Consider the following 11930-nt stretch of genomic DNA (forward strand, 5'->3'; position numbering starts at 1 on the left):
CACCAGCCAAAGTACTTCACCAATGTGTTGTCGTATGCCGAGAACGGTGACTTACCAAGTGCCGAGCTTGGACGCCTGGGTTCAAATTGCAGGCAGGTAAAAGATACTGGCCGACATTGTCTTCCAACGTTGGCTTGGCTTAGTGGTTACGCTGGGAGGTGTACGTCATGTATGTATGCCCTGGGTTCAAATCCCAGAAGTCACTTGCAGCGATCGCAGCTCTTGTTTTTTATATTTACTATGGATCAAGTTGAAAATTTGAACTATGGAGGTAAGTTCTGCCCGGTCTGCCTCTGCTCGGCTGCTAACTTAAAGGCCCAACTGAGAAGCCGGCCTCAGTGAAGCCTCGGCTGACCATGTTCATACATTTTTGTCCACGGCCGACTCTGTGATATCTACATCTGACCAGCTGACCCTGGTAACCAGAGTCGAGGGCCCTCGGCCAACTACCAACCCAGGCCACAGTCGAAATATCAGCCGACCTTGCATAGCCTAGCTGCTAATCAGAAGTGATGGCCCTCGGCCGATCACCTACCCAGCAATGTTCAGAACTGTCAGCCAATCTTGCATGGCTTAGCTGCCCCCTCGGCCGATCACCTACCCAGCAATGTTTAAAACTGTCAGCCGGCCTTGCATAGCTTAGCTATCTTTCATCAGCCAAAAAACTGTCAGCCGACCTTGCATTGGTTAGCTATCAGCCGATACACAAATACAGGGACTTGACTTCCCAGCACAGCTTCCTCCTACTGATCGGTTTATGATAAATCTATGTAGCTGGCCGACCCTTCTTCACCTTGATACTGGGATCACATCAGCCAATTCATCAACACAGGGTTATTGGCCCTCATTGGCCCATCAGCAGGCCCCATCAACTATGGCCTGTTTGTATTGTCGGGGCTCTCAGTGTAGCTGGGTGATTCCTACTAACTGCCCTGCCACTTCATCAGGTGTTGGGGAACGACCTGGTTGTGTGTGCATATAGGCAGACCAAGCAAGCTAAGTCCTTTGTCCATTCAGTGTGCACAGGACCAGACCCCACACACCAATATAATTGATGGTGAGATGGAGTCCGACAAGAACAAGGAGAGTTGTGTAAATTTTCCATGGCGTTGTCAAATGGGGCACAATGAGCATACCAAGCTTTGAAAAAGATACATAAAACAGGTAGTAGCATTGTGTCGGTGCATAGACTTACCAGCATACCGAGCAAGGCAAGGACTGTCTCTTTGCTTGCGTCTTTTGTGTTAAGATTGCCTACATCGTCTGAACCTTTGAGCGGTGTGGCAAAGTGCAAACTGATGGAAGCATTGGAGCGCCCTACAGAGATAGCAAAAAGAGATCTGAATGATGTGCTGACGCATAATGCTGAAACTTGCAGACTGGGAAAGAAAAGGGTGTTGAGACAAGGTGAAATTGTGTCCAGAATTACGGCGGCGTCGTTGAGCATGTTGGCAAGCAGTTGGTATTTCTTTGTGTCAGGTGCTAGTGAAGAACCCAATACGTGGGCCGCGACAATTGCTGCATGCAAAAAAAAATTAGTGAAGATGTAGGATAACATGGCGACACTGACTTGTTAAACGACTGAAGACATCTTGCAGGACAGTGAGAAGTAGAGCATTTGTTGCTGTTGCAGATGGATCTCCAACTCTGAATCCTTATTGTGACCGAAAATGCGAATTGGAGCTTGAAGAAACAGCTTCAAGAATAGCCCTAGATGAGAAAAGTCCTGCCAAAGAATTGCAGAACACTTGTAAGGCACTTAATATTTGGTATCTAGAGCGAACTTTTCATAAGCAAAACAGCGTCCTTTTCAAGGAAAATCAGACCAAAGGTAGTCCGATGGCAACAGGCCGTCAGATAGCAGATTGTGTGACGCTTATTGCTTACCTGGAGACATGGAATCAGGGTAACCAGCGGGAAGGAACACTTTCGATACAAGATCAAGGACGTGTCCATGGCCTAGTTGCCCACATTTGTGGTCAGTCCAGTTGCCAGTTGCCATGTTTTTGTGAATATTTAAAAACTGAAAAAACCCGGTTTAGACCGGTTACAACCTGTCTTTCATCCCATCACATATTGGACCTTACTCGCACACATTTTTACTTAATTTTCGGTCCCTCAATTATCAAAAACGGTCAAGAATTGGTTGAGATATGGCCAAAAACATTTTAATACACAATTTGAATGTATATCCTTTCTGTTTTTGCCATATCTCAGTCAAATCTTCACCGAATTGCTTAAATTTTTGATCAGTCTACGGAGAATTAAAGTATCTATCTATGTATGCTATGTACGTGACGTAATATTTAGTTTCTGTAGTACAATAAATTTTTCAACAAAAGACCAGTCACAACTGGTCTGGACCAGTTTTTTTTGTGTTGTGGACCTATTAGGACTGGTCTAAAAGGGTCTGATTGCAGTCCCTTAATATCTGGATTGGTCTGGACTGGTTGCAGTTGCCAGTTGCCTCATTTTGAGGTAAAAAACCGGACTAGACTGGTGGAATAGGGATTCCAGGCTCCAGAGCATGGTCACATGCACATACATACCAGCATCACATGTAGTACATACTCACCACAATACCACCACTTACCCAGTCAGCTACATGCTGGGGGAGCCTCTCTGCCCTTTCCACCTGGTGATGAGAGTGTTTTTCATGCTTTAACATGCTTGCCTCTCACTCTCCACAGACTGCGTTGAAGAAGAAGCCTGTCAATCAGGCACCACCCACAGTACTGTACCATTTCGACCAAGTGTTCACGTCACACCGACAAATTTTTTATTCATCTTAAATCAAAAGAAAATTTTTCAGCCATCTCGGTGTGAAAAATTTCCCAAAATCATGAACACTTGGTCGAAATAGTACAGTAATGCCGCCAGTGCTAGCATCCACATCCCCATCAAAACCAGCAGCAGCATCATTGCCACCACTGCCAGTATCCAAAGAGAGCCTCACAAAGCTCATCGCTCTTGCCATGTCATCGCCGGACTCACCATTAGGCCTCATTTGGGTGCACACCTTTCAGGAAGGGTCAAGGGATGGATGCCAAAGGGGGACAGAGCTTTTCAAGGACAAGGATGTGAAGCAGGCATTTTGTGATGGTGCAGATGAAGGACAGATAATGGGAATACTGAATGAGAGGAAGGAATGGGAGGCAGCAGGCCACGGCTCCTGGTGTTTCAACACGAAAACAGACTGCTTCTCTTGTGAAGTGGGAATCCCTGATGGGCATACCTGCACCACCAAGCTTGACACGATGGTTCAAGTGGATTTCATCAAGGCTCAACCACCTTCTGCTGAAACTGCCATCCAGGCTTCTCCCTCACACCACACTTCCTCATCCCACACCACTCCACCTCTTCTTGTCAATGCCGAAGCTCAAGCCCAGCTTATGGATTTGCCCCCTGCTGCTACCACTGCTCCTACCTTGGACCCCCCAACCTTTCATTGGTCTGACAATGCTGCCTCCATACCTATTGTTCTAATATTCTCAAAAAATCAACCTTACCGTGACCTTTCAGCTCTTCGCACCACCAACCCCAACCCCTTCAGCTCTTTAGCACATCGGAACTGCTGTTCTCAATTGCCTTTGGAAAATCATGAAGTTTCTTGGCCCCGACCACCATTTTGGCCACGTTGAACCCCACCATTCTTCCCTGTCTCCCAAACTGTTCCTCGTCAATGCTTCATTCTGGTCTCGAACCCCACTCACCGCCATTGCCATCAACCCCATTGAAGATGCCTACGGCTCTTGATTGGGAATCTGATCCATGCCTCTCAGATTTGAGTCAAGCTTTGAAGGCACTTGGTTGGATTTGTCAGTGATATTTCTTTATGTTCCTACTTTGTCCATCACATCATTTTCTTTGCTTAATTTTGGATCTCTACTCTATAATTTTCTTAGTCCTCTTACATTTCTTTCTCTTTTTCAGCAGCTGGCAACAGGGACGTCGCCTTATGGGAAGGGGGCAGATGGAATAGGGATTCCAGGCTCCAGAGCGCAGTCACGTGCACGTACATACCAGCATCACATGTAGTACATACTCACTGCAATACCACCACTTACCCAGTCAGCTACATGATGGGGAAGCCTCTCTGCCCTTTCCACTGGACTTTAAAACACTAGTTGTTTCATTTGACCACTTTGTTTCCTTGTATTCACCGATCACTCTAGGATGTGCCAGGACAAATTTCCTACATGGTGGATATTTGGTCAACAAAAGCTTGGTATCCATACCTGGCCATTACTGCACATTGGATACATAGTTACAAGTCTACCAAGGGTCTTCAGCTGTGTTCTACACTCATCACATTTCACTGTCTTCGAGGAAGCCACAACGGGAAGAGGCTAGCAAGGATTGTCCTCCATCTCTTGGATCGAGTTGGGATCACAGTCAAGGCATGTCTAAGTTTCATTTTCTTTCCCTTTTATTGGACTCTCGATAACTGCTTGCTCAATAATGCTTTCCTCAGAAAACTCGAGTTACTTTTACGCCCTTGCGACATTGAGTTTAATCACAAGGAGAATCATATAAGATGCTTCCCACATGTTACCAACATATGTTCGAATCACATCATCAATGCATTTACTGATATCACCCTGGTAGATGATACAGGGGGATTCATCGCATCCGCATCAGGCCCTCCAAGTGATCCCGATAATCAGAGTTACAAAGAAGCAGTTGGTTGCAACCCAATTGCATTGTGCTGGAGTACCATACGAGCAGTATGTGCCTTAAGTCAATGACATGACCACCTGGCAGAAGTAATAGAGGATGGAAACAAGAAAGGGTGGTTCAAGTCAACTGGGGATCCGACCATGACTATACAGGTTAAGCAGGCACAACTTATATGTGACATGAAGGTCCGGTGGGACTCTCTTTATTTCATGATCAATCGGTTTCATAAACTATGCCCGGTATGTTTGAACTTCATCATTCTATCAGTGTATACTTATAAAAATAGGCTGTTGAGCATTTTCTTTCTTTGCCCATCAATAGAGAGCTTGCGAAACTTAGACTTACTGATATGGAATGGACTGTACTCCAGGATTTTGAGATTGTACTGGGTGTATGTCTCTAATATTGATACCTGTTCAAGGCTAAGTCTTTTTCTTAGGTACCCCATCAAGTGCAGAAAATCATGTCCAAAGAGTGCACTCCCGTTTTATCAGGCACAATTCCTGCCTTCAAAATGTTCATGATGGCATGGGAGCAACTTGGGAGAGAACACCCCCACTTGGCCTGATGGATGGATATTGGTATCGACTGGGTGACAACTTACTACAAGAAAATGGATGATTTGCCTGCCTACATTATTGTGATGTGTGAGTTAAGGTTCAAATTCATAGATCATTCAATAACTTGACATCATCAGTTCTCAATCCCTCAATACAATTGTCATGGATTCAATGACACTGGGAGCCTGTTTATGTTGAAATATATACATACTGGATCAAGTTTTTTTAACATGCCTGAGGTGGCTGAAGTTCTTGCCAAAATTTAAAATTCAGATTTTCTACATCTCATGAAGGTACTTTGATTGCACACTTCAACATAACTGTATCTGATATTGGCACTGCTGTTGCAGACAGAAGTTATGTAGGTTTGTATCTGCAGTTCAACAAAACTGAGGTATGTAACTTGAAGAGGCCTTGATGCACATTGGTAGCTTAGTGGATGCATTGGAGGATAATGGACAGCTCAACAGGAGAGTTGAAAATGGGCTTGAATGCAAGCACAGACATAAAGTATGGGATCGTGAATCATGAGATGCTTCTGATAAACTCATACACAGTCAATCATCAATTAAAACAGTCATATAAAGAGAAATTTATTCAACATACTAAACAGAATATCAAGATATGAGAAGAAGCCAGAATTTCAGTGAAAATGAATATAGGTGAGAAGGATGGAAGCATTGCAGAAGAAGAATTAAATACTAGTTCCTGTAATGCCATCATTGAGATGTTTCTTACTATGAAATGAATGTATCATCCCAGACTTGAATTTTGAAATCCTCTTAGCAAGATTGGTCAGAGAATGTACTAATCATATAAATATGAGTGTCAGTGAAAATGAAAAAATGAAGCTCATTTCATACCTTTTTCCCTAGAATTCATAAGGGGAGATTCTGCTCCAGGAACTTTATTCTTTATTTTCTGAGCTTGGATATCCAGTTTCTGTGCCTCTGTGTATTTTCCTAGATGTTGATATGTGGCTGCAAGATGTGCCATGGCCTTGATTGTACGTGGGTGTTCCACTCCAAGAATTCTGTTGCTTGCATCCAGAACTTGGATCTGCAGCTTCTCTGCCTCTGTGTATTTTCCCAGGTGTCGATATGTGGATGCTACACTTGCCATGTCACTGATTGTATCTGGGTGTTCCACTCCAAGAATTCTGGTACTTGCATCCAGAACTTGGATCTGCAGCTTCTCTGCCTCTGTGTATTTTCCCAGGTTTCCATATGTGGCTGCTAGATTTGACATGGCAGTGATTGTATTTGGGTGTTCCACTCCAAGAATTCTGGTGGCTGCATCCAGAACTTGGATCTGCAGCTTCTCTGCCTCTGTGTATTTTTCCAGGTATTGATAAGTTGCTGCAAGATGTGCCATGGCATTGATTGTATGTGGGTGTTCCACTCCAAGAATTCTGGTTCTTGCATCCAGAACTTGGATCTGCAGCTTCTCTGCCTCTGTGTATTTTCCCAGGTATTCGATATGTTGCTGCAAGATGTGCCATGGCATTGATTGTATCTGGGTGTTCCACTCCAAGAATTCTGTTCCTTGCATCCAGAACTTGGATCTCCAGCTTCTCTGCCTCTGTGTATTTTTCCAGGTATTGATAAGTTGCTGCAAGATGTGCCATGGCATTGATTGTATCTGGGTGTTCCACTCCAAGAATTCTGGTTCTTGCATCTAGAACTTGGATCTGCAGCTTCTCTGCCTCTGTGTATTTTCCCAGGTTTCGATATGTTGCTGCAAGATGTGCCATGGCATTGATTGTATTTGGGTGTTCCACTCCAAGAATTCTGTTCCTTGCATCCAGAACTTGGATCTGCAGCTTCTCTGCCTCTGTGTATTTTTCCAGGTATTGATAAGTTGCTGCAAGATGTGCCATGGCACTGATTGTATCTGGGTGTTCCACTCCAAGAATTCTGGTTCTTGCATCCAGAACTTGGATCTGCAGCTTCTCTGCCTCTGTGTATTTTCCCAGGTTTCGATATGTGGCTGCAAGATTTGCCATGGCAGTGATTGTATTTGGGTGTTCCACTCCAAGAATTCTGTTCCTTGCATCCAGAACTTGGATCTCCAGCTTCTCTGCCTCTGTGTATTTTTCCAGGTATTGATAAGTTGCTGCAAGATGTGCCATGGCATTGATTGTATCTGGGTGTTCCACTCCAAGAATTCTGGTTCTTGCATCCAGAATATGGATCTGCAGCTTCTCTGCCTTTGTGTATTTTCCCAGGTTTCGATGTGTGGCTGCAAGATTTGCCATGGCAGTGATTGTATTTGGGTGTTCCACTCCAAGAATTCTGTTCCTTGCATCCAGAACTTGGATCTGCAGCTTCTCTGCCTCTGTGTATTTTCCCAGCTTTCGATAAGTTGCTGCTAGATTTGCCATGGCACTGATTGTATCTGGGTGTTCCACTCCAAGAAGTCTGGTTCTTGCATCGAGAATATGGATCTGCAGCTTCTCTGCCTCTAGTGTATTTTCCCAGGTTTCGATATGTGGCTGCTAGATTTGCCACAGCATTGATTGTATCTGGGTGTTCCACACCAAGAATTCTGTTCCTTGTATCCACAACATTAATCTGTAAGTTTTCTGCTTCTCTTGGATATCCTTGTTCCATCAACAATCTCCCACACTTGGCATAAGCATCATCTAAGTAAGTGACACCATTCTTGTTACTTTCTGATGTGGCATGCTCCATATTCACTCTTATATGTGTTACCAAGACCCTCCGAAATCCATATGGCTGGTCTTTACCCCATCTTAGTGAACAAGACAAAGTGACATATGCCATCAAGCAACATTGTTTCTTCTCATTTGGAAGCATTCTGTCTCTGCCCCAGGAATGGACCAGTGGATGCATTGCATACACACCATCAGATGGGCCTTTTTTGATGAAGGAGAATGACAGTAATATTCGGACTCCCTCTTTAAAGACAAAGTTATCCCAAGTACCTGATTTATTGAGAGGAAGTAGTCTCCAGTCCAGCAGAGAGCTGGCAAGAGGTAACTTTGAGGCAAGAATTTTCTTTTTTTTTTGAAGGGCAGCATAAAAAAAGATGTCTTCAGTAATCCCCTCATGATGGAAGAAAGGGAATAATTCCAGAAGGAGCATTGCACTATTGGCTGCTTTGGCCTTACGAGAATCATCAGATTTAGCCCTTCTCTGAATTTCTTTGTATGATAACTCCCAAGTTTCATAAACAGTTTTGTTATACTTAGAAGCTCCAGTAAAATCTGAATGAAATAATAGTGTCTTCCGGTGCTCTGAATATTTTGCAAGGTAGTCTCTGATAGTGGTTGCTCCAGAAGCAATGTAAGCACCAGCCTGATCAATTGCAAGAGGAACACAGAAGAGCTCTTTCACAATCTTAGAAGCTTCAGATTGAAACTCTATTGAAGATGAATTCAAGCAACTAGCTTTTAGAAGTAATTCAAGAGCATCATTCCCTTCCATCTCAGTTATTTCAAGAGAGTTCTCAGGTGAAGTTAGCCTCCTCATGGCAGAATTGCGACTAGTTATCAGAATATTTCCACCCCTTCCAGGTGGAAGATAAGCTTCCAGCTCAGCAGGTGATAGATTATCAGCATTGTCAAACACCATTACATAGTTCTCTTTCAGCAAGCCAATCCAGCAAAGAGCAGATTCAGGTGACCCATCCAGAGCAGAAGACTGAGCCTCAGGAAGGTTACAGATGCCCTTCAGTGCCTGTGTGATGGTGCTAACTGAGGATGCATCAATCCAAAAAACAAGAGAAAAGCTGAAGGTAATTGAAATTGAATTAAAAGGCATTGGAATGGTATTCAGTAGATACTCACTGGTCAGACATCTCCTCAACAAACTTCAAGCAAATTTGAGTCTTTCCAATCCCCCCCATTCCATGCAACAGGAAGAACTTTCTCTTCTTAGCTCTGCCATTTGCGTTGGTAAAAAAATGCCTCTTGAGTTTGGTGATAACTTCTGTCCGTCCTGTGAACCGATTGCTTGGGTTTGGCGTGAGGGGGATGACCCCGTCCGACGTGGTCCTATTGCCGTTGTTGATGTTGTGGATGTGCATCTGCCGGAGATCCGTGCTCTCAGCTTCGTTCACTGGTGCATTAACACAATAATCATTCTACTCACAGTGTTAGCATTATTGAATGTGCTGTTGTTAGCAACAAAGTGGTGAGCGCCCGCAAGAACGTTCGCTCCGCTCATGTTGAGATATCGACGATGGAAAGGTTTCGGATGAGAGAGGGAAAGGAAGAAAGAGGAGCGCCCAGACGCCAAAAAGACCCCCAATCATGCCACGAGTTGGTCTATTTGTATATATGTATTATGGATACACAAGCACGTGCCTTGGCTCACTTTCCTTCGTTCTTCGGCCGCTTACCTGATTCTGTGGACTGGCTCGACTTTCTAGCATGTTGGTACTTTGCAAGCTCCCTTCGTCCGTGAATGTGGTTGCTGCTGCGAATGTGGAGTTTAACGACGAGTTGCTCACAGTTAAGCGCTTGGGTGGACCCGGTGATCGATCGACGCCTAATGACCACCTGGCATCACACTCACCAGCACCAGCACCAGCAGCAGTATGAAAACGCAACGGCGTATGAAAACCCCACCACGGCGTACCGCACGCATAACATATGTTTTCAGCGCATCGTCTACCGCTTCCTCAGCATTCCCTCATCCTCCACCACCACCAACAAAGGGAGTCAGCTAAGTAGCGTACACGACGCTTATCAACAACACCCATTCGACTCTACCCTCCCAGCGATAAACAGTGGGATGCGCTACGACCCTCCTTCTCCTTCCTCCCCTCAACTCCCTCCCTCGTCCACCACGAACCTACCACCATCATCGTTCCACCCTGCCCACGCCCATCTAACACGACACACACGCTCACCAGCATCCCGCTCCCGCCCCAGATCACGTCCTCCCTCCTCCAGCTCTGCTCCTTTCCCACCGTCATCCGCCGCAAATGGGTCAGGCGGTATGGGGCCTGCAAGGACGACTAGAGCCAGGAGGAATGATAGCATACCTGGCACTTAGTCGGTGGTATATGCCTGGGCAGAGTGAGAGCTAGCTCGTATGCCTCTTTCTCTCGGCGTGTTTCGTGTTTTCGTGAAGCTGATGAACGACGAAAACAGAGCCTTGGAATACTCACTCCCAACACCCGACCATCATCAAGAATACACCCCCTTTGTACTTTCCTCATCTCAAGACATGCTCACCATCTCCCGCCTTTGCACCACCATTCCCACCACGCGCATTCGCACTCGCTGCCGAAGGGGTTAGACACGCAAGCTGTCAATTTGATATCGCTCCCTTCTTACGATCCTCTCCCCCCTCAAAATCAAACTCAAGGTCAAGCACAACAAGTCCAGCTCCCCCCTCCTTCCTCGGGGGCCGCACCACCACAACAACAACAGGGCGAAGGACTAGGACAACAACAACCAGCAGGCGACAAACAAGCCCTCCTAGCCAACGAGAAACGAAGGAGGAGGAGGGAGAGCCATAATGCCGTTGAGAGACGACGGAGGGATAATATTAATGAGAAGATTAGCGAGCTTGCTACCTTGATTCCGGAGTATGTTGGATGTTGGAGGTGAGTTTTGGAGGGTTCCTCGCGTTTGCTTTTTTCTCGCGTCTATTCCCCCTCCTTGGGTTGGATCACATTCCTCCTTCCCCCTCCATGTTTTGGGAGGGGAGAGGGGCGGCTGTGGCTTTGGCGCCTTTTGCTTTTGGTGTTGACCATGGGGTTGGAGGTTTCCTCCCCCTCTCCTTTTTCTCTGGCGCCATCTATCCCCGCGTTAACGTTATGGATTGCATTACGTTTTTTGTCCCCCCCCCCTCCATCATCCGAAAACCTGAACCCAAACTAATCCTCTCCCCTCTCCCCAGGTCCAAACGGAAACGGAACGGGAAACGGCAACGCTTCTTCCCTATCCGCCTCTTCCCCAGGTGGGGGAGGGATCATGTCAAACGGTCTCCCGGACCCAGATTCGTTGCTGACACCTGGCGGGACGACCCCCGTCGACGTGTTGAATGGGCTTAATAATCCCAGTGCGAATGGGTTGAACGGGACACCGACTAGAAAAGATTCATTGGGCGAGGATGGTGGGCCTGGAGGGGGACAGCAGGGAGGGGATGGGGGTGTTGTCAAGGCGATAAGGGAATGATTTTGAGGAAGAGTGTTGAGTATATTAGGTGGGTTTTTGCTTTTTCTTTGTGTCCTCTTAACCAAGCAATATTAACACTCCTTCTGTTACTATCTAGATACCTACAACAACTCGTAACAGCACAAGGCGCACGGAACCGCGAGCTCGAACAAGAGCTCAAAGCCTACCGCCGACGATCACGCAGCTCATCCAGCATGGAACCACCTCTTTCCGACTCAGCGGGTACCGCGGGAACAGCGGGGGACGGCAGCAGCATGATCCTTCATGACGAGCTGCACCACTTCCATGGGCATGGGCATATGGGGAGACTGCCGAGTATGCCAGAGGAGGGCGGGGACGATGGGGATGATCTTATGATGGGGCTTGAGGATGACATGGGGATGGGGATGGGGATGAAGGGGAGTTTGAGCCCTGATTCGACGGAGGGTGAGAAGGAGGGGGAGGGGGAGAGGTTGGTGGAGGAGAGGGGGCGGACGAGGGGGGTTAGGGGGTTGAAGGCTGAGGTGCAGAGTGATGATTCGTTGTTGGGGATGTGA

The 11930-nt window shown here is 46.3% G+C and overlaps 3 protein-coding genes across 3 annotated transcripts; all 3 read left to right on the forward strand.

Annotated features, from left to right (window-relative positions):
* Positions 1 to 2870: 2870 nt before the first annotated feature.
* LACBIDRAFT_328340 (uncharacterized protein) lies at positions 2871 to 3641 on the forward strand (the record flags this gene model as incomplete). The annotated part of the gene is made up of 1 exon (XM_001882288.1): positions 2871 to 3641. The coding sequence occupies one exon, from the start codon at positions 2871 to 2873 to the stop codon at positions 3639 to 3641; it is 771 nt and encodes a 256-aa protein (XP_001882323.1).
* Positions 3642 to 4820: 1179 nt separating this feature from the next.
* On the forward strand, positions 4821 to 5248 carry LACBIDRAFT_299364 (uncharacterized protein; the record flags this gene model as incomplete). The annotated part of the gene is made up of 3 exons (XM_001882289.1): positions 4821 to 4919; positions 4967 to 5071; positions 5120 to 5248. 3 exons carry the CDS (start codon positions 4821 to 4823, stop codon positions 5246 to 5248), a joined length of 333 nt encoding a protein of 110 aa, XP_001882324.1.
* Positions 5249 to 9757: 4509 nt separating this feature from the next.
* On the forward strand, positions 9758 to 11930 carry LACBIDRAFT_328342 (uncharacterized protein; the record flags this gene model as incomplete). The annotated part of the gene is made up of 5 exons (XM_001882290.1): positions 9758 to 10205; positions 10363 to 10579; positions 10804 to 10820; positions 11117 to 11332; positions 11515 to 11930. The coding sequence occupies 5 exons, from the start codon at positions 9758 to 9760 to the stop codon at positions 11928 to 11930; spliced, it is 1314 nt and encodes a 437-aa protein (XP_001882325.1).

Source organism: Laccaria bicolor, genomic scaffold (assembly GCF_000143565.1).
Source record: "Laccaria bicolor S238N-H82 LACBIscaffold_16 genomic scaffold, whole genome shotgun sequence".
Taxonomy (NCBI): Eukaryota; Fungi; Basidiomycota; class Agaricomycetes; order Agaricales; family Hydnangiaceae; genus Laccaria; species Laccaria bicolor.